This window comes from Pleurodeles waltl, chromosome 4_2 (genome assembly GCF_031143425.1).
Source record: "Pleurodeles waltl isolate 20211129_DDA chromosome 4_2, aPleWal1.hap1.20221129, whole genome shotgun sequence".
NCBI classification, from domain to species: domain Eukaryota; kingdom Metazoa; phylum Chordata; class Amphibia; order Caudata; family Salamandridae; genus Pleurodeles; species Pleurodeles waltl.
The window spans coordinates 964,925,230-964,948,569 of NC_090443.1; the positions used below are offsets into that span (position 1 = coordinate 964,925,230).

The 23,340-nt window shown below is 45.8% G+C and overlaps 1 protein-coding gene across 6 annotated transcripts in view; it reads right to left on the bottom strand.

The window, feature by feature from the left end:
- The window catches only part of ERI3 (ERI1 exoribonuclease family member 3), a 1,277,520-nt gene that overhangs the window by 927,857 nt on the left and 326,323 nt on the right, over positions 1 to 23,340 (bottom strand). For all 6 annotated transcript variants that reach the window (XM_069232797.1, XM_069232794.1, XM_069232796.1 and 3 more), the window contains one exon: positions 17,343 to 17,459. In XM_069232797.1, the coding sequence (XP_069088898.1) occupies positions 17,343 to 17,459 (117 nt within the window). The remainder of the gene's footprint in view (positions 1 to 17,342; positions 17,460 to 23,340) is intronic.

Consider the following 23,340-nt stretch of genomic DNA (forward strand, 5'->3'; position numbering starts at 1 on the left):
ACGGCAATCAAGAAGGCAGTTTTAAGGGTCAAGAGCCATAGAGGATAGTTTTGGAGTGGCTCGAAAGGAGTACGCATGAGGTATGTGAAGACCAAGTTCAAATCCCACAGGGGCATTATGAACAGGATAGGATGAGACATATGTGTGAGTACTTTGAGAAACCTCCCAACAATGGGAGATTTGAACAGAGAAGGTGGGTCTGGTAGCCTTGAAAAGACCAAGATGCAGAAAAATAGCCCTTGAGGGTGCCGAGAGCAGAGCCCTGCGGGGCAAGAGAGATTAAAGAGGAGAACCTCTGAGACTGGTGCAGAGTAGGGATCAAAAGACTTATTGAGACACCATGCCACACATTTCTTCCAACAACAGGCGTATACCGTTTTGGTGGAGGGACGCCTGGCTGCCAAGATAACATTACAGACTTCGAGCGGAAGGTCGAAAGCTGTCAAGTGCCACTGCTCAATCTCCATGCAAGGAGGTGGAGACTGGACAGGTTAGGGAGATGACCGTCACTGCAACAGAAGATCCTCCAGAAGGGGCAGTCTGATCGGAGGATCGATGGCCATGCTCAATAGCTCGGGATACCAGACTCTTCGTGCCCAGTCCAGAGCCACCAGGATTACTTGGGCCTGGTTGTGCCTGATCTTCTTCAAAACTCTGAACAGAAGTAGTATTGGAGGGAAGGCGCACAGGAGGCCTGAGCTCCACTAGTGATGAAAAGCATCGCCAAGCGAGTGCCGCCTTGGAAACTCCAATGCGCAAAACAGCTGACATTGCGTGTTTTCTTTGGAGGTGAACAGATCTAACTAAGGCTCTCCACACTGCTGAAAGAGAACTTGTACTACCTCTGGATGGAGATGCCAATTGTGATTGACTATGCATCGACGGCTGAGTTTGTCTGCTCTGACGTTCAGAGAGCCCGCCAGATGTTGAACCACTAGTGAAATGCCCTGGCATTCCAGCCATGTCCAGAGGCGAAGAACCTCTTGCCAAAGGGTCCACAATCCCACTCTGTCCTGCTTGTTGCAGTATCACATGGCGGTGGTGTTGTCGGTGAACACCTACACCACTTTCCCTTTGAGAGAGGGACGGAATGCTTTCAATACAAGTCGGATCGCCCGGAGCTCCAAAAAGTTGATGTGAAGCCCGGACTCCGCCGGAGACCAAAGGCCTCTGATCTCCGCCTTTCCCATGTGGCCACCCCATCCCAGAAGTGATGCCTCTGTCACTACTGTGAGATCTGGTTGGGGAAGGGAGAGGGATCTGCAGTTGACCCTATCTTGAATCAACAACCACCACTGCAGGTCTTTTGCAGTTCCCTCCAAGATCTGGAGCATGTCGGAGAGATTCCCCTGATGCTGCGCTCACTGGGACTTCAGGTCCCACTGCAGAGCCCACATATGCCATCTGGCATGTTGGACCAGCAGGATGCAGGAGGCCATGAGGCCCAGCAGCCTCAGAGTCATTCTCACCGAAATCCAAGATAGAGGCTGAATTATCGGGATCATTGCCCGAATATCCTGGACTCGCTTTTCGGGAGGAAAAGCTCGAAATTGCACTTGGTCTAGAACAGCTCCGATGAAAGGGAGTGTCTGAGAGGGAGTCAGGTGTGACTTCGGCAAGTTTATAGTGAACCCCAGTGAATGCAGGAGGTTCGCCATAGTCTGGAGGTGGGAGACTACTTTCTGGGGCGCCTTCAACAGCCAGTCGTCGAGCTAGGGGAAGACTATAACCCCTAACCTGCGCAACCACTACCACTACTTTCGTGAACACCGAGGGACCCTGGCAAGGCCAAAGGGGAGCACGGTGAACTGAAAGTGCTTGTGACCTACCACAAATCACAAGTAACGTCTATGGGCTGCCAGGAGGGGAATGTGAAAATAGGTGTCCTGCAAGTCCAATGCTACCATCCGGTCTCCAGGGTTCAGGGCGGAAAGAACCTGAGCTAGGGATAGCATTTTGAACTTCTTCTTGAGGAAGAGATTGAGATCTAGGATATGGCGATGGCCCCTGTTCCCTTTTTGGGCACCCAAAAGTAGCAGGAATAATAATCACAACCTACTTCTGGTGCAGGTACCCTCTCTATGGCTCCCTTGGCCAAGAGAGCTGTGACCTCGTCGCGGAGAAGTGACAAATGATCCTCCGACAGATGATAATATGATGGTGGCATGGCCACCGGAGAAGTCTCAAAGGGGAGGAAGTAGCCCCTTCATACAATTTGTAACACCCACCTGTCCATAGTAATGGATTCCCAGTGGGGCAGATGATGGCAGATCCTGCCGCCAACTGATCCTGGATGTTCCGACGGACTAGGAAGGCTTGGAGGAAGAGGACGGGGTGGAGAGGATGGACTGGGTGGACCGCTGGCTCCCTGGTCCACAAGCTAGTGGGATCCCGCGGCCACACAGAGGCTGTACAACATGTGCGGGTCGGTGGCCAGGTGGAAAGGAAGGCAGTTGGGTGCCCCTTCCGTAGACACAAAAGGAGTGAAAAACAGACTGTGGGGGGGGTGGGGCAAGGAGCAGCTACAAGGCCAAGGTACTCAGCCGTAGCCCGGGAATCCTTAAAGCACTTGTGTGCTAAGTCTGTTTTTTCTCCGAAGCGATAGGTGGCATCAAAGGGCATGTCCATCAAGGTTGCTGGACATCCCCTGAAAAGCCAGACGTCCTCAACCAGGTATGGTATCTCAAGGCCACTGTTGATGCAACCAATCTGCCCAGTGAGTCGGTCGTATCCAGTCCACAATGAATCATGAACTTTGCTGCATCTCTCCCGTCCGTAACGGCTTGGGAGAGAACGGTTCAGGCCTCCTCCAGGAGTCGAGGCAACACTTGCGCGACCGTATCCCAGAGAGTATGGGAGTATCTGCCCAAAAGGCATGCGGTGTTCACGGAGCGCTAGACTGACAGAAAAAAAAAGATTTTCTTCCCCACGTTATCCAGTCTTTTTGATTCCCTGTCCAGGGGAGCGGTAGGGAAAGCGTCAGAGGATGACAAAGCCTGGATGACAAGGCTCTAAGGCGTAGGGTGCTGGGTCAGGAATTTTGGGTAGGTCAGCGCAGGCTGATGGCGGTGGGCAACTATCCTATTCACAGGAGCCCCTGTGCTGGGTTTGGACCAGGTACCCAAAAGGATGTCCATAAGGGCTTCATTGAAGGGAAGGAGGGGTTCCGAATTGGAGGCCCCAGGCTGAAGCACCTCGGTCAGGAGGTTAGGCCTGACCTCCACAGAAGGAAGCTCTAGGTCTAAAACCTCAGCAGCCCTTCTGACCACCATAGAGTATGACGCTCTCTCCTCCGTAGCCACGGTAGGGGGGAGAAAGCATGCCAGCGTCAGGAGAGGTGTCTAACCCAGTGGCATCGCCCAAATCATGATCCCAGTCCATGTCAGGGTCAAGCTGGTATTCTGAAGGGTCCAACAATCCCTTTACACTATCCCCATATCCATACCAATAGGAATAGAGGTCAGGATCCGCCTTGGGTCCAGGAGAGCGTCACGCAACGCCGCTCCGGCTCGTCAGGGTTCAGTACAGGAATGACGTCGATTGTGGGTCCAACCGACGTCCGGAGCATCGACGTCTGTCCCGACACCGTGGAAGGTCACGTTGGCATGACCGGCGCCGGGACAGATCTGGGAACAGATCCGGAGGTGCCCTCTGGAGTCAAGGCCGAAGCCAACAACTTGGAACCTAAGGGGGCCTTCACCGACTCCCCTGGGCCCAAAGGTGCCAAGGATGGACGGTCTTGTCCAAAGATGAGACGCATGTCCTCATAAAATTCTTTGAGTTGGGCAGGGGTAGCACCGGCTCCCGGAAAGTAAGGGAAGTGCGGGGCAGACCCAGAGGGAGGCTCCGAAGACAGAGGTCTAGAGCGTCGATGACCTTCCTGCGTCGCTTTGTCCGAGCGATGGGGCTAAGTCAAAGAATGTTTAGTCTTCTTCGACGACTTCTTTTTGTGACCCGACCGTCCAGATGACTTGGACTCGGAGGAGTGGTGATGACTCCGCGGCCGGTCTCCTGACCTTCCTCTCGAACGAGAAAGGGAGCAACACAGAGTCGAGTGCCAGGCCACCATGAACTTCAGGGACCCTCCCTCAAAGTTTTCTGGTTCATTGCCCGGCACTCAGAGCTTGACTTCAGGTCGTGTTCATGCTCCAGACACCAGAGGCAGACGAGGTACAGATCCGTCACCCACATCATTCGGTGACAGGAGTCACAGGGTTTGAATCCAGTCTTATAAGACATCCCTCAACGCATCAAAACTCGTTAAAAATATATCGACAAAAGTGTTGCAGTTAGTCAAAAAATGACTAGGGGTAGCTCTTCTCCGGATCTGCGCGTAGGCTGGTGCGTAAAGGAAAGAACTGATGTCAGCGCGCTGGGGTGGCACCTATATATGATTACAACATCATCACCGCGACCACGACCCCTACGGAGTCGACCGACGCCACCTGACGGCATGCAAGGGTACTGCTCGAAGAAAAATCTCCGGATCCTGTCTGACACCTGGCGGAAATTCTAAGGTAAGGAAGCTGCAACTATTTTCAGCAACAATCCTTTCTATGAGTCAGTAACATATAGCCCTTGACCTAGGCATGATGTTACCACAGACCTAAATGCTTTAGCCCAAGTGGATGGTGTTCGACTATACAAGTGGTACCACTTCCTGATGATCAAGGAATAAGATGCACTTGTTTAGGAGGACATGATTCCAATGATTCAAATTAAACCTCTGAACATAAGCAGAAAGGGTGCATTTAGTTTTTAATTGGTGCACAAAAAAGATGGTGTTAGAAATGGGGTCTTTGGTTGGCAGTCAGGTTACCCCCTGTCCAAGCAAGGACCCTCAGTCTAGTCAGGGTAAAAGAGAATCACCCTCAGCTGACACCTGCTTACCCCCTTGGTAGCTTGGCACGAGCAGTGGGCTTAACTTCAGAGGGCTAGGTGTAAAGTATTTGTACCAACACACACACACACACACACACACACACACACACACACACAGAGTAACTTAATGAAAACACTGCAAAATGGCAACACAGGTTTAGAACAATAGGAAATATTTATCTAAACAAAACAAGACCAAAATGACAAAGATCCACAATACACAAGTCAAGTTATCACTGAAAATGCTAAGAGTCTTCATCTAATTTTAAATACACACTAACATTGTTAGCGTGAAAATGTACCTTGGGTGCGTCAAAAATAACCCCACACGGGTGAGTGTGCGTCAAAAAGGGCTTTCGATGCGTCAATTTCAGGTTGGAGACTGCATTGTGTGAGGGCAGGCACAGTCCTTTCAGGTGTGAGTGACCACTCCTCCCCTCCCTCCTAGCACAGATGGCTCATCGGGAAATGCAGACTACACCCCAGCTCCCTTTGTGTCACTGTCTAGTGTGAGGTGCAACTTTCAAACTGACCCAGACAGGAAATCCACAAACAGGCAGAGTCACAGAAATGGTATAAGCCAGTGGTTCCCAACCTTTTGGTTTCTGTGGACCCCCACTTGAACATTAATGGAACCCAGGGACCCCCACGGAATCATCATGGGAATCCGGGGACCTAATTTGTCAATATTTGTTAATATTTTTTCATTTTCTAGGCTCTTGCGGACCCCCTCAGAAGGCTTCGCGGACCCCCAGGGGTCCCCGGACCACAGGTTGGGAACCACTGGTATAAGCAAGAAAATGCTCACTTTCTATAAGTGGCATTTTCAAACGCACAATCTTAAAATCAACTTTACTAAAAGATGTATTTTTAAATTGTGAGCTCAGAGACCCCAAACTCCACGTCCATCCGCTCCCAAAGGGAATCTACACTTTAATCAGATTTAAAGGTAGCCCACATGTTAACCTATCAGAGGGACAGGCCTTGCAACAGTGAAAAACGAATTTAGCAGTATTTCACTGTCAGGACATATAAAACACATTACTATATTGCCTACCCTTACCATACACTGCACCCTGCCCTTGGGGCTACCCAGGGCCTACCTTAGGGGTGTCTTACATGTAAGAAAAGGGAAGGTTTAGGCCTGGCAAGTGAGTACACTTGCCAAGTCGAATTTACAGTTAAAACTGCACACACAGACACTGCAGTGGCAGGTCTGAGACATGATTACAGAGCTACTTATGTGGGTGGCACAACCAGTGCTGCAGGCCCACTAGTAGCATTTGATTTACAGGCCCTGGGCACCTCTAGTGCACTGTACTAGGGACTTACTAATAAATCAAATATGCCAATCATGGAAAAAACAATTACATACACATTTTGTAAAGGAGCACTTGCACTTTAGCATTGCTTAGCAGTGGTAAAGTGCCCAGAGTAACAAAAACAGAGTCCAGCACACATCAACAACCTGGGAAACAGAGGCAAAAAGTTAAGGGAGACCACCCCAAGGATGAAAAGTCTAACAGATGGCTGATTTGTTTGTTTAATAAATGAATACCAAGTGAAATTTGTGTGTGGAATATGTATGTAAGTATGCATATATCTGGTATTTGTATAGCACAAATCTAGCCAAAAGGCAGGGGAGAGATGTATAGGATTTAAATGTATCTATTGCTAGGCCTTGGTGAGGGCAAGATTAATGTTTTTTCTATCTAGCGCAGCACGGAAACACTATGTGAAAAAGGTAAGCAGAATAAGAACAAACATAATGTGAAAGACCCAATAATTTGGGAATATGCAGGATGCCACTAAAAACATTTTTTACTCAGGACTAGTAAACAGCGATCCTATAAACAGCTGCATGCTCCTCCATGCTTTCACGTGGAGGTAACTTTTTAAAAGAAATATTGACTCAAGCCTTTTAATAGGACAGTTGTCTATTTTCCATTGTTGGCAAGTGGTGTATTAGTAAGGGCTGGAAGGTACCTACACTTAGTGATAAAACATTTAGGCTTAACTTAGGAGACAGGTGTGTAAAGCATTTCATATCAACAAAACTGTAAAATAAGTAAAAGACAACACTCAATAAAAATCAAACACCAAGGAACTATTTTTATCTTTAAAATGACACCAAAATGATAAAAATCCAACGTAGGGAACTGGAAATATGAATTTTAAAGATTAAATGTAAAAATTTGCTTTCTAGTACCTAACAGCAAAGAGTGCCAACCACGGACATCTGGTCGGTCTTGACCGGGACAAAGTCAAAGTCTGAGGCTGACCGTGGTGGAGCCCAAGTCAGATACACTGAGCGTGAGGCCTCAATCAAAATTTTACCTTCAGACTTAGGGCCTTATTACAAGTTCGGCGGACGGTTTAGGCCGTCTGCTGAACTTCTGACGGGGAGGTTGCCTCCATAGTTTCTACCTCCCTGCCGGGCCCAATAAGAGTTTCCGCTAGGTCAGCAGGTGGAAACCTGGGTTTCCGCCCGCTGGACTAGTGGGGAACAGCCTTCCGTTTTGCTTCCAGCTCATAATCAAGCCGGCGGCAATGCTGTAGGATACAGGGTGCATCATCAACCTTGCTATGTTCACTGTCTGCTTAGGTGCTGGCCAGGGGGGGCCTGCACTGCCTATGGCAAGGTCATGGGCAGTGCAGGGACCCTACTGGGTCCCCCTGCACCCGTTCTCCGATAGTCTTTACATGGCATGTGCTACCGCCATGAAATGGCTGGCGGAGAGTGAGGTCGTAATACCCAGGAAGGATTAGGGCTGCCGCAATCGCCAGGATCTCTGATCCTGGCTGTGCTGGCAGTCTCCCACCGCGGCATGACCGCTATGGTCAAAATATGGTGCCACATTGGCGTTGGTTCGACCGACATCTGCGAGTCTGGCAGTCAAGTGACTGTCAGACTCGTCATGAGGCCCTTAGTCTCTTTTCTGGGGCTTTTTCTCTTGTTGCCGTGTGGGGGCTCCTCTCCAGGCCCACTTTCAATGCGATGTCGGCAGCTTGGCTCAACATGAGGTCCCAGTCAAATTCTGGAAGTCTCATCGACAGCAAAAAGATCTGGAGCTTCAGAGGGGCAAATATGAACTTCAGGCCGGATCGCGGTTCAACATCGCTGGCTTGACTCATCGACGAGTTGGTCACCTTATGAAGTTTTTTCCAAAGTTGGTCCAAACATCTGGATCTTCTTCCAGAAGTTCTTTTTTGGGTCTTGCAGTGTCCACAAACTTGATCTAAGGTTCCAGAAGCTCTGAGCTGCTCCTTGGGAGCTGGGACCACAATTCCCAGAATGCACCTGGTTTAAATCCTTAAAAGGCCACCAGGCCCTGGTCAGCTGGGCTCTTCTTGCAGGACTTGATGCAGGGGACTCTTGACAGTTCCCTTGTAGCTGTTGCTTACAGGGAGTCCACTCCTGCCTGGATCTTTAGAAGTAAGGCAAAGTGCTTTCTGTGGTGAAGCCCTGAGTGTGCAGGTGGTGCAGTCCTTGTGGGTGCAGTCCTTCAGGGGCAGACAAGGGGTTTAGCAAGGCAACCGTTCTTCTGATTTTCTTCCAGCAGTGATTTGAGTTGCAGGGCAGCTCTTCCTTATTTATGAAGGTTCCTGGGTTGGCAAGCAGGGGAGCACTCCTGATCAATGGGGTACAAGGTGCCACCTTCTGTGATGACCACTTCCTGCAAAGTGTGGCATATTTCAATCCTAGGAGGCACTGCTTCTTAAAAATTCAAGCTGGAGAAAATCTCTACTGGAGGTGCAGGTCTGGCTAAGCCCACCCACTGGTGTGGCTACCTTTCCCTAACACTACCCTTCCAGCCAATCTAATTTCCGGGGTGCCCATCTGGCTGGGGGTGCAGGAAATGGGGGCAGTCTGGTTTCTGTCCCAAGTGCCTTTCCCTCTGAAGATCAGTTTGCCCACCAAGCCCCCTTCCTGCTCTGCCATCTGCTGTTGCAGATCTCCCCCACCAGATGCTTCCTTTGTCTCAGCCCAGGCCACTTCACACCTCATTAAGATAGCTTGGCTCAGCCAGCCAGAGGGCGACCAATCAGGAAAGGCTAGTACAGGGCTGATTTTAGGTGACCTTTAGAAAGAGGTCTAAAACGCTTTCCCCGTAATAGTTATAATAAATCAAACATTGCCAATTTGTTGGATTTATTCTGACTATTTATTTGATCTCCTGAATGGCATTTTTATCTTGCTCCTATTAAAAGTAAGACTTTATTAATTTAAAATAAAGCCTTCCCATCTTCGCCTATGGAGCTAATGCACTACAATGGGGAAAAACTAAATTGGCAGTCTTTCTCTCCCCGGGGCTTATAAAACAACTTTTATAATGACCCTGCTTATAATAACACTGCACCCTACCGTTGGGGCACCTAGAGCAGACTTTAGGGGTGACATATGTAGAAATAAGGTAGTTAAAGACTTTGGAAGTACTTATAATTCCAAAGTCGAATTTGGGCTTAATGTTATTTTAAAAGCAGCCGGCAAGACAGGCCTACCTTTAAAATGGCACCAGACACCACAGCAGTGCACCCTTGGGTGCACTAACTCCACTGGGGTCCCTAAACCTACATCCCCTACCATATACTAGGGAGTTAGAGGTAGACTGTCAGAGCCAATTATAATTATGTCTAATTAGCATATCCCTTTCAAACAGGGCATGGGTCCTGGGCCTGGTTAGCAGAGCCCCAGGAACAGTCTGAGTCAGTAACCACCTGCATCAGTACAAACAAAACGGTGGTGATCAGGGCGAAGAGGATGACTTTCTCACATCCTTGATTTTACTTTTGTCTTGTGACACCACCTTTGGCATTGCCAGCACTGTTTTTCCCGCTGTACATCTGTGCACTTGTTCGGTCTGTAAAATGAATGTTGTGTTTTAGTTTGTACACCCATCAGCATTGCATGTGAAAGAGAGATCACAATGGATGGATGTTTTGGTTGCAGAGGGTGTACGGTTCTAGTAATATATCAATCAGTTGATGCTGAGTTGTGTGTGTTAGCGTGGAATGATGTCAGTTGTCGAGGACTGTTGTGCTGCACAGGTGTGTAGTGAGTTACTCATTTGGAGTGGTTCATGTTTCCTTGTTAATGTAAGATTTGGCGATTTTGTGTTTTCATTGAGTGCTTCCTCAGCAGGTAAAGTGTTGTGGGCTGGCTTGAGTAGTGAGGATTTGTGGTCAGATATAAACCGTTCTCTGTTTGGGTAACTTTGTTCAAGTAGTTAAACGGTTGGCTGAGCTGTATTTTAGGAACAGTACTGGAAAGTGTTTTAATGTACTGTTTATTTCACTGGGCATTTCCCTGCTTGGTGGGTATTTATGAGAGCGGGCCACTGCTGGCACCTCTGCCACTTTCTATATCTTCCCCAGGTCATTATTTTAGGTACCAAGAGAGAAGAAAGAGAGATAAGAGACAGAGAGAGGAGGAAGGGAGAGGACTGGAAGCAACAGTTTTTCCAGGGCTGCTTTTGGTTCCCAGTCGGGCCCGAGTGTGTGAAATACTCTAGAATGAGATGATGTCTGTAATGTTGGTCTGTGAGCACCAAGTGAGAACTGAAACTGACCACTATTTATAGTGGGTGTGAATGGAGCTCAGATAACAACTGTGCTGATGATGCTATTCTTAAGGGTCTTCTAGCTAAAAACAGGTCATAAGAACTCCAGTACATGTTACAGATCAATCATGCAAGACCTCAAACTAACTATTTGAGTAACAAGGTACAGTGACTCACTCCTCCAGTTGGTGATAATGTGCACAGCCATGAACTCCATTGTTAGATTTTTTTTTCCCACATGGAGGGTGAGGATGGAATGTGAAACGAATTGATAAGTAAAGAGATGTCAATGTATAAGAGGAAAAGATGTAATAGGAGAAAAAACAATAACAGTCACAGGTGTCCAGGAAGGAGGGTGGGTGCATGTGAATCTACAGCACTATATGCCATGAACAGATGCTTACAAAGTAAGTAACATTTTCTGTTCAGGGCATGTGCGACTATAGATACACATGCTTTGCATAGACTGTAAAGCAGTCCTCCCCAAAAGCGGTGCCTAACCTGTGGGTGTTGTAGTCGTTTGGAAAAGGGTATGTAGTACTGCCTGACCCACATTAGCTTGTTGGCATGCTAGAGCATCCACACAGTATGTGGTGTAGACTAGATAGCTGCTTTACATATGTCAGCTATTGGGATGTTTCACAGGAAGGCCATAGAAGCTCCTTTCTGGCGAGATATTTTACCTTTAGCATAACAAGTATGAATGCATTTAACTATCTGTCTGGCAATATGGCCTTTCCTTTATGAGGCTTGTGTGAAAGCAACAAAGTTGTTGAGTCTGTCCAAAAGTTCTTGTCCTATCAATGTAGTACATGAGAGTTCTTTGACATCTAATGTATTTAGAGCCAGTTGTGCAACAGAGAGAGAGGAGGAAAAGTGTAGTCAAATGTCCCGGACCATATCATCCACAGTGCATTGGACTGTGGGTGTAGGAACCTAGAGACGAAGTTTGGACATTTGGCATTGCCTGCTGTTGTAAAAAATTCTATTTGAAGGAACCCCCATTTGCTGAAGTATCAGAGGACTTGCAGGTGGAGTTCCCACTCATGGACGTGCTACTGCATCCTGCTGAGGTCAGCAAAATCATTGCTGATCCCCGAAAGGTACTCCACTAACACATGGATGTTGTGGCTGAGCACCTAGGCAAAATGGTCTGAGATAGATACGCCCGTTGTGGAGCGCATGTCCCCCATTGCTACTGTAGGTAGTTCATGGCTGGCCTATTGTCTGTCCGAGTTAGGACAACATTGCCAATCAGGTGAGGTAGGAATGCTTTCAATGCTAGCAGCTCTAGGTGGTTGATGTAGAGGCCCAGATGTTTGGCCTCCCAAAGGCCTAGCACTGAGATTCTGTAAGTGTGCATCCGACCCCATGAATAACGCATCAGTTGTTAGAATAATGTGTGAAACAGGGTTGAGGAAAGGCTTCCCCCGCAAAAGGTTGTTGGTGTTCCACCACTGTACAGAGTGATGAGTCTGGTGGCTGATCAACACTAGATCCTCCCAATGACCCTCTGTCTGAGACCACTGTTGAGCTAGACATTCCTGCAATGGATGCATGTGTGGACGTGCATGAGGTACTATGGCAATGCAGGAGGCCACCATGCCTAAGAGGCGCATGACTGTTCTGACTGTAATGTGCTGATTTGGTTGAAACATAGGATTCAGCATCTGAAAAGAATGATTCCTTGCACAATTGGGATAGTCCAGGCCTATTTCTGCATTTAGGACAACTCCTAGGTACAGTTAGATCTGGAGATGTTAGAGGCGGGAATTGATGGCATTGATAGTGAACCATAGGTGCTGAGGTAGATCTATTGCGATCACCGTGTGGTTTAGACACTGCTGACAGTTGGCGGTTTTGACAAGACAATTGTCGAGGTATGGAGATACGTGGACTCCCTGTCTGTGCAGGCGTGCAGCTACTACTGCAAGGCACTTGGGGAATACTCAAGGTGCAGTATTCACCCCGAAAGGGAGGACCTTGAATTGGTTGTTTTTTCTGCCTATTACAAACCTGAGATACCAGAGATGTGCGCGATGTATTGGGATGTGGAAATAGGCGTCCTTTAGACTTAGGGCAGTCAAAGTCACCTTGTTGTAGAAGCGGGATGGCATCCTGAAGGGTTACCATGCAGAAGTCTTCTAATAGGTGGGTTAGTTTAGCAGACTGAGATCTAGAATAAGCAGTAAGGAACTGCCCTTTTTGGGTATTAGGAAGTATAGAGAGTAAACGCCTGTACCTTGCTGATGGATAGCAATAGGTTCTATATCTCATTTAAGGAGGACGACTTTGAACTCCTCTTTGAGTAGTGTTTAATGCTCTATAGATAGCCTGTGTTTGTGAGGTGGAAATTTCGGAAGTGTGGTTGTGAGCTCAAGACAATAAACATGTTGGATATTATCCAACACCCACTGGTCTGAGGTGATGGTTTGCCATGTGGGAAGAAAATGTTAAAAACACTACTCCGACAGGTGTTACATGGTCGGGAGATATAGGAGATGAGTCGAGGTTTGGTGGCAGATGTAGATCCTTTTGGGGAACTACCCTTGCCTCTACCTCTTGAGTTGTTACCCCTGTAAGGTCCTCTGAAGCAACCCCTGGGGGACGTGTGTTTGCCGTGGGTGCATTGGTATGAAGCGGAGGTGTCAGAAGAGGTTGTTTTTGAACCTCCATGGTAGGAGGGTAAGTGAAAGGAGCCACAGGGAGCTGGTGTCTGTAATGTCCCCATTACTTTTACCATCTCTGTGCCTTTTTAACATTTTTCCAAGGGTCTGGTCCACTTTGAGGCCAAAAAGATGCGCGCCATCAAAAGGCATGCTCAGCACATTTTGCTGAACCTCTGGCTTAAAACCAGAAATTGGGAGCCATGCATGTCTTCTCAAGAAGATGCTTTTGTTGAACCCCCGAGCTGCAGTGTCAGCTGCATCTAAGGCGCAGCGGATTGTAGTATTTGAAATTTACTTGCCCTCTAAGACAAGTTTTTGGCCCTGTTTTCTGTGCTCTTTTGGGAGGTAATGGAGGAGGTCCTCCACTTCCTCCCAGTGGGCACAGTCATACTTTGCAAGGAGGCTCATGGAGTTTGCAATCAGCCAATTGTTAGCCCATTGCGCTGCCACCCGTTTCCCTGTATCAATTCCTTTACTCTCTTTATCTGGCAGCAGAGCATCTCCACTGGCCTTGGAGTCTGCCCGCTGGTGTGCAGAGGTAATTACCAGGGAATATGGTGGAAGTTGACCCCCAATATAAATAGGGTCAGATGTGGAAGCCTTGTACTTCCTGTCCACCCTAGGGGTTATACCCTAGCTCTAAAAGGGTCATTAAATATGTCTGGGTTATGTCTTGAACATTGGAAGATACTGGCTGGATCTGTGTGTGAAAAAGAGTGCCACAAACAGAAAATCTTCCTCTAAGGGATCCTTATGAAATTCTACCTGATCGATTGAAGCGGCCCTACCGAAAAACTCCTGATAGGAAATCGAGTCATCAGGGGGAAGGCCAGGCAGGATTGAGGTCAAGGTGTGTGTCCCCTGGTGGGGCTGTATCTGAGCTATCCCATGGGTCATCTTAAGGAAAAGTGTCAAAAGCATCCTGCCCCCCACTATGTCTGGTGGTGTTAGAGTCCGGAGACACCTGATACGAAATGCAGAGTGGGCCCCTTAGAGAATGAGGCGAGGAGGGTGAAGGCAAAGGAGGTGGAATGAGTGATGTTAAAGCACTAGTAGGCTCATCTGCCTTCTTGCAGATCTTAGAGCTGGATTGTCCAGGGGCTCTTGAAAGGACAATTGTCTTGGTTGGTTGAATCGTAGCTGTGGCAGGCCAAGCAAGGATTCGGCCTGTATGCGGCTGGATAACAATTTGTCTCTGTTTTGAGTCCAATTGTTCTAGCAGTCGATGGAGGATGGGCTCCACTGTTGTGCCGGAATCGGCCTTGGAGAACGGCTTCCAGATGGTCGGTTGTGAAAGTGGCTTCAGTTTCTGTACAAAAGATCGGGTCGGTGTCAAAGCAGAGGAACTTGATGTCGTAGTTTGGCTCAGCACTGAGGTTTGGGTCGACACCGACTGGCAGTCCTATGCCAACGTGGTCAGTGCAAAAGCAATCAGCTTGGAATGTTTTTTCAGTGCCGAGCCTGTGGGCGGGACATTCAAAGTAGTCGCTTGTGCCAACCATGGCCGGAAGGCAGTGGCGGACTGAGAGCCTCCTTTTGGTGTTCGATAGAGGCTGAATGTCTATGAGCTGGAGGCTGCTCAAGATGGTGGAGGGGAATGGGGGTTGGTACTGTACTCACGGGCTGTTGACTAAGTGGGAGGTCCTCTATCTCGAGGTCGGATCCGGAGCTGCCCTTGATGGAGAAAGCCTCTTCCTCTGCAGCCGATGGTTGAGGGTGCTGTTCTCCCTCAACGTCACCTGAACCAAAAAGGACTGGTGTATATTCCATACTACTTCGAGACATCTCAAGCCAACGTGTGTGATGGTCGCAAAGAGTATTCTTCAAGCAGAAGGAGCGGCATGCGTCGCAGTCGGTTTCATGATGGAAGTCCATTTGAGGGTACTTCGCTTGGCAGTGAGGATAATAACAGAAGGGCATTTGTTCCATCACTGGCAAGACATTCTTGAGAGACTCAATGGAGACTGAAGCAGGCCTGTAAGGGCGAGGACCTGGAAGGGCCGCAATTGAGACAAACCTGACTTGACAGAAATCTATATCTGTCAATGAGCAAGGGAAAATAGAAACACGATCAGAGACAATACCGACAGAGGTGTAGGTACTGTGTGGACTGAAAAGAGCACCGCAACCGTGTCAAACTGGAGCATAGGAGCATGTCCAAGCCCGACAGTGGAAAAAAAAAAAAACAATCTTACAATGGAGTCGATGTCAATACACATTAAAACTAAGAGGAGGAGTCACTCTACCAGGTGACTCGAAAGACTTCTTAGAAGAAAAACAACTTGAACACATAGGGACGTAACACTTGACTGGCAGGAGTAAGCAAAGCATGTGTATCTACAGGCACACATGCCTTGAACACTCAATTCCATGGTGCCACAAAACATATTAGAACAGGAACAAGCAATCAGATGGGCAAAATCAACAAACACATACAAGAACAAAGCAAACTGTGTCAGAAGGGAGATGGAAACAACTGTGGGAAGAGTAAGCGATCCAAAAAAAAAAAAGAAAGAAAAAAAATCTGACAGGAAACTAACATAGCATCTCTGCTACAACACTAGTAGAAACTGTAAAAGCAACATGAACTAAAACTTCTGCTAAACACAAGAACGTTGAACAGAGCATACGGCTAGGTCCCCTACCCCTTCACCTCAACAGAACTCTGACTTTAATGGGATTTAGGAAGCAATTCACGACATTCCAGTGTCTGTTGTATAAACAATGGTGTCTCGTAAGGCAAATCATGCAAGCAAAACTCCTAAACCACTACTTGCTCTGCACCATCAAACAGTGAAGGTACAAAGCTTATACAATATTATTTTACCTCATGGTGAGACATGAGCTAGTGACATCAGGGCCGGCATCAGGGCGGTGCGACCGGGGCAGCCGCACCAGGCACTGAGCTCGGGGGTGCTAGGTTTAGAAATAACATGGGTTTGAAAGTATCTGCTGCAGGGCTCCTTGTGTGTCCAGCATTTTTAGCTACGCATAAAAATGTCAAGATAACTCTGGTGATTATTGTTCCTGCTGGAGAGATCGAAGTTTTGTCTAGTCGCAATTTTGATTGATCATAAAGTAGCGCAGAATGTTAATATGCCTGCTATAAAGAACATGTACCATGCAAATAAGAAAATGTATTTTATGTGGATAGCTCAGTGGGTTACTGCTTTTGTAATAGCGATCCTTTTGTTACTTGCAGTTTAAAAGTTACAATCATAATATAGCACAATGTGCTATGAACAGCCAGCCAAAGAGCAGCATACAAACTGTAAAGTTTAGGTTGGATCATTATGCTTTTTTTTTCCTCTCCAGTCTTTCATTATTCCAATGTTGCTAAAAAAGGGTTTGTTTGGGTAGAAACATATTCTTATTAATAAAGCTGACCCCAACCATTGCTGTGGTACATTCTAAATCCTGCATTTGTACCGCTCCAGATCAAACACTCTTACAATATACTGCCTACCAGTATGAATGACGTGATTCCTACACCTTGTAATCCTCATTGTAACATTTCCTGTAGACTGATTAACACGTGTAAGATTCAATGTCTCTGTATAATGTGTGTGTTATGTAAAGTGCTCCAACACTGTACACTGGTACGAGTAGCAATTTAAGAACCATGAAAGGCGTGAGAGAGAGGCGCTATGGAGGGATGAGGAGCACTACTGGAGGATGGTAGCGGGGGAATCCATGGCGGAGAAGGTCACTGGGGGCCACCAAAAAGACTGTCGCACGGGCACCACCCTGTGTCAAATTAGGGATTTCGGCTGCCTTTGGCACGACCTGCTTTAGGGGTCCATGTCAGAAACAGATTTACATTTTCCTACCCACTTTCTGCCAATCCGAGCACCTATAATGTTGAATGATATTGGGTAATACAGTAAAGCTTGAGATGCCTTAAAACGTCTATGGAGCAAGTTTAAGTACACATCAGCTTTATAAACCCAGAAGCCTGATAGTCAAACGAAAGCACCTAGGAAGAGAGTCATAGGAATTGGGCGCTCACAGTAAGTCCATATAGTAGTATCTACTTTTCAATCATGGCATGGTGCTCCTGGCAAGAGGATCTTCCTTAATCCTCCAATGTTTCCAGGGAAACTAACAGTACAACAGACAACTGTCAGGGCACTCATGTCAGCCTGATAGTCCCGACCCTGGCATGCTCTCTGCCAGAACACTTCTACTACAAGCCAACTCCTTGAATCACTCCGCTTTTGAAATTCCTTACCTCTGTACAGAAGGGAGTCAACTGAGGGTGCACCACGGGCTGCACATATGTGTGGAAAGTAGACTCTATTTCCATCGTCCTTCCATTTAACTTCAGAATTGGAAATTCTATTATTTCCTGCAAATTATTAAGAGAGAAACATTACAAGATCTAGTTTAATACAAGGTAGAATAGAAGTTTACTTTTTATATTGTATTTCAAATCATAGCCTAATAGAAAATATATAAACAGTATGCCTCAACAAAAAGCCATTCTCTGCTTTTATTACAGGGTTGCACATTAATAGGAAGATTTTGATTCCCAAGGAGATTTAGTGGGGGTGAAAGTTCCAAGGGTTTGGGGACAGTGGGCGCGATGTGAACGGAGGAGTGAAACAAGGTATCCCACAACTGTAGTAAGCATGTTCCAAAGTAGCCATATCCTTAAGTGGCGGAAAACCTAGTATCGCTTACAAAGCTTTAAGGTAAGCGGTTTCTATTTCATTACGGCCCTGTTTTTGTATCTGTGTAAAATAAAGGTCGGATGGCAAGGCAGGCTTAAAAATAGTAATCCTTTAGTTTCCATGACAAAGAAAGAAAGGAAGGGCTACAACGCTCCCTTGCTTTGTTTGGCATAGATTTGTTTGAATCCCTTCCTTTGTTTGATATTGATTTTCTTTGACTACCTTCCTTTGACATAGAAACAAAAAGAGGACTCTATCTAAGGCAAGTGAGCCTTTAATATAAAGATACTTTCCTAGGCATGTGAAAAAATCACATGCTCGAAGGAATGGTGGCACTAGTTAAACTGCCAGTAAGGAAGGGCAGATGGGAGAAACATGGAGTGATACACAGGGGACGGGGGGAGGAGGGACGGAAAGGAAGAACGAAGGGGTGGAAATTATTTTGAGGAAGTGACAGAGCTGCCTGTTGTTCTAAAGTAGTCCCTCTAGATTTTCAAAGGGTACTTTCTTGGAAGCGGAAAGATACAACCCACCAGTTAACAGCATCAATGTGAGAGAGAGATACTCCCAAGGGCAGGGGTCAAAATGTAACTGACAAATTCTCTAGTCACTGTCTGAAAGAGGGTGGCAAAATATGCCAATAAAAAACAGTAGCCTCAAAGTCCACTCTAAGTTGATTAGAGACAAGAAGTCAGTTTCACAATTGCATTGTCAAAACCCAGACCTAAAAACAATCAGCTAAGATTCCGCCAAACTCTACCAGTACTGAGAACCAACACAAAGAGAGACAGTTTACAAGACAATGGTTCAATATTTTAGACAACAGTAAATAAAGCAATTCTCTTATAAGAGTGTTATATTAAAGTTTAGAACATCATATATATATATATATATATATATATATATATATATATATATATATATATATAGTTTGCTTACGGAGAGCATTAACAAATAAATATATTATTCCAATCAATATAATGTATTGTGTTGATTACACCTGGATAGCTTTACAGTGAATATCTTTAATGTGGCACTGTCAGTGGGAGTACACGTACTTGTCCAAGACACATTTCACTGCAGCAAGTGCAGGAGCCAAAGGGAAAGAATAAGACGGGCAAATCTTTTATCATCTGGAATCCTTGCCCATGTTCTGTATGCAGCTAACAGGGACTGCTCCTCTAACGATAATGACAAATCCATACCAAGATCATCCGCCTCCTAGGGACACTAGCAACTCACTAATGAGTTTGTGATCTTCCTGGTTACACTATAAACTGCTTCCTAATGCTAACAACAAAACACTGATGGAACACACAAACGACTTTCAAGCGGTGTTACGTTTGTGATCAACACACAATATAAGGCATTTTTATGTTGCACTAATTGCATAGGATCCGCAGATGGCCACCTTTTCTCATGATATATGGTGCCCATCTCTTCAAATTCGAAAGGGATCGGGGATGGTCACTGAATATGAATTAATGTGTATATATTTCTATATTTCCTTCTCTATATTCTTTGGTATACATTTCGGAGCTAATTAGATAGCCCTAAATTACTCTTTGAATATTTTCTACTTATATACTTTGTACTGGTTTAGGAAAGAGAGAGAAAAACAGACTCAAATAATTTTGTCAATTTCTGTATTTGAATAAAATAATTCTAAACATATTCTAAGATTGTATTTTCACCCTAAACATTTTTTTCTCATTGCAGATATAACCCAAAGACCCCTTCCAGGAATTGCTCATGGATAACACACGTATCATGCCCGAAGTGCTGGCAAGGGAAAATGTGCTCCACTAATCATAGAATCCCGGGAAATATGCAGCTAGAGAAAAGGTGTGGAGTCAAGATGGGCAGCATCATGAGGGGCAGAGTACGACAGTCACGCATCACATATATATTTGTATGTATATATTTGCTGAAAAAAGGGTAAGGTAAAAAAAAAAAAAAAGGAGAAAGTCAGAGAAAAAAACAAAGGTTAAAGTAATGTTATAGTTAGGTGACAGAACAAGACACAAACTAGCACTTAAAAACTCCAAACCACTCAAATTCACCAATAATTGTTTTAATCACTATAACATGGGCCCCTATCAAGCACCTCCTATCACATATTACATCACTCATGACATCACAAATGACATCACTGATGACATCTGATTTAACCAATAAAGTAGATAATAAAGGGCTTTCTGTCATATACAGCACAGAATTACTGTGTGTACCCCTGGGGTTACATAGGATGAAAGTGGCATAGGGCCTGAAGCCAAGTCTAACTGCACATGGTGGAAGTTAGGTGGTGTACGGTTTACCTACCAGTAAAGTTTTGGGTGCAATCAGTATTTCATGTAGAAAAGGTTAAGGATGACAGCACCTGGTGTGGGCTGCAGAGGCAAGTGTCTAAGTTGACTGTGGTTTAAGGCCAAATCATATTGTTAAAAATATGTCAGAAAAGTCAAAGCTTTTAGTCACAATCGATTATCCACTAGTGGATGCCTGGGCACTTTCAGATAATAAGCAGTTGTTATACAGTGCTACAGACAAATTGCAAAGTAAGGATGTATATTTGCAGAAAATCTGTGAAGATTTTGAGACTTCACATAGTTAAACAGTGTGGAATATAAGGGTGACCCACTTAAGTATAGTTTAACTTAAAATGTGGTTGTAACTATGGCTATATGATTATATGCCATTCTGGTCACCCCAGGAAAGTGTGTAGTGTATTTTACCACCCTACATAGTTCCGTCCATAGGCCTTGGCTCATGGTCTCTTATCATCCTAAATGGATATCTGTCAATCTAATTTAAAATTGTGAGTATCATGAAGTCCTTAAGAGGGAGGCCCATTTAAAGTGAATGGAGAAATAACTCTATTGTGTTCAAGGCTTAAAAAGTGGGTGATCCCATTAAGGTGTATGAAAGCATTTTCTTTGTTAGCTGGGTGAATACCAGTAAAAGCAGGGTGACATCAACAAATGTGAGTTTCGAGCTATGCTATGAATCCACAATGTTGTGTAAGGATATGTTCATTATCACTTGACTGGTGATAGAAAATTGAGTACAGGCATAGCATGTTGAATTATGTGCAGTTCACAACTCCTATAAAGCACTGTCATAATAATGGATGATGTCATCTGTGATGTCAACAGAAATATCATCAATGATGTAATCTGAGACGTCATCAATCATGTCATTTAAAGTGTTATGAGTGAGATAATATGAGGAGTTATAAGCAGTCCATGACAGGGGCGCAAGTTAGTAGAGTACTCCATAACTGTCAAACTTCAGTGTTTGTTTTGGTTTTTAAATATTAGTTTATCACTCATCTAATCATCTGAAGGAAAGTACCATCTTGCCTGGCATGTTACCCCCATATTTCACTGTATATATGTTGTTTTAGTGTATGTGTCACTGGGAACCTGCCAGCCAGGGCCCCAGTGCTCATAAGTGTGCACTGTATGTGTGCACTGAGGCTCTGCTAACCAGAACCTCAGTGGTTATGCTCTCTCTGCTTTCTAAATTGTCAGTAACAGGCTAGTGACCAATTTCACCAATTCACATTGGCATACTGGAACACCCTTATAATTCCTTAGTATATGGTACTGAGGTACCCAGGGTACTGGGGTTCCAGGAGATCCCTATGGGCTGCAGCATTTCTTTTGCCACCCATAGGGAGCTCTGACAATTTTTAACAGGCCTGCCACTGCAGCCTGAGTGAAATAACGTCCACGTTATTTCACAGCCATTTACCACTGCACTTAAGTAACTTATAAGTCGCCTATATGTCTAACCTTCACCTGGTGAAGGTTGGGTACTAAGTTACTTAGTGTGTGGGCACCCTGGCACTAGCCAATGTGCCCCCACATCGTTCAGGGCAAATTCCCCGGACTTTGTGAGTGCGGGGACACCATTTCACGCGTGCACTATACATAGGTCACTACCTATGTATAGCGTCACAATGGTAACTCTGAACATGGCCATGTAACATGTCTAAGATCATGGAATTGTCACCCCAATGCCATTCTGGCATTGGGGAGACAATTCCATGATCCCCTGAGTCTCTAGCACAGACCCGGGTACTGCCAAACTACCTTTCCCGGGGTTTCACTGCAGCTGCTGCTGCTGCCAACCCCTCAGACAGGTTTCTGCCCTCCTGGGGTCCAGTCAGGCTTGGCCCAAGAAGGCAGAACAAAGGATTTCCTCAGAGAGAGGGTGTTACATCCTCTCCCTTTGGAAAAAGGTGTCAGGGCTGGGGAGGAGTAGCCTCACCCAGCCTCTGCAGGGAGTGCAGAATTATTAGGCAAATGAGTATTTTGACCACATCATCCTCTTTATGCATGTTGTCTTACTCCAAGCTGTATAGGCTCGAAAGCCTACTACCAATTAAGCATATTAGGTGATGTGCATCTCTGTAATGAGAAGGGGTGTGGTCTAATGACATCAACACCCTATATCAGGTGTGCATAATTATTAGGCAACTTAACAAAAAACAAATATATACCCATTTCAATTATTTATTATTACCAGTGAAACCAATATAACATCTCAACATTCACAAATATACATTTCTGACATTCAAAAACAAAACAAAAACAAATCAGTGACCAATATAGCCACCTTTCTTTGCAAAGACACTCAAAAGCCTGCCATCCATGGATTCTGTCAGTGTTTTGATCTGTTCACCATCAACATTGCGTGCAGCAGCAACCACAGCCTCACAGACACTGTTCAGAGAGGTGTACTGTTTTCCCTCCTTGTAAATCTCACATTTGATGATGGACCACAGGTTCTCAATGGGGTTCAGATCAGGTGAACAAGGAGGCCATGTCATTAGATTTCCTTCTTTTATACCCTTTCTTGCCAGCCACGCTGTGGAGTACTTGGACGCGTGTGATGGAGCATTGTCCTGCATGAAAATCATGTTTTTCTTGAAGGATGCAGACTTCTTCCTGTACCACTGCTTGAAGAAGGTGTCTTCCAGGAACTGGCAGTAGGACTGGGAGTTGAGCTTGACTCCATCCTCAACCCGAAAAGGCCCCACAAGCTCATCTTTGATGATACCAGCCCAAACCAGTACTCCACCTCCACCTTGCTGGCGTCTGAGTCGGACTGGAGCTCTCTGCCCTTTACCAATCCAGCCACGGGCCCATCCATCTGGCCCATCAAGACTCACTCTCATTTCATCAGTCCATAAAACCTTAGAAAAATCAGTCTTGAGATATTTCTTGGCCCAGTCTTGACGTTTCAGCTTGTGTGTCTTGTTCAGTGGTGGTCGTCTTTCAGCCTTTCTTACTTTGGCCATGTCTCTGAGTATTGCACACCTTGTGCTTTTGGGCACTCCAGTGATGTTGCAGCTCTGAAATATGGCCAAACTGGTGGCAAGTGGCATCGTGGCAGCTGCACGCTCGACTTTTCTCAGTTCATGGGCAGTTATTTTGCGCCTTGGTTTTTCCACACGCTTCTTGCGACCCTGTTGACTATTTTGAATGAAACGCTTGATTGTTCGATGATCACGCTTCAGAAGCTTTGCAATTTTAAGAGTGCTGCATC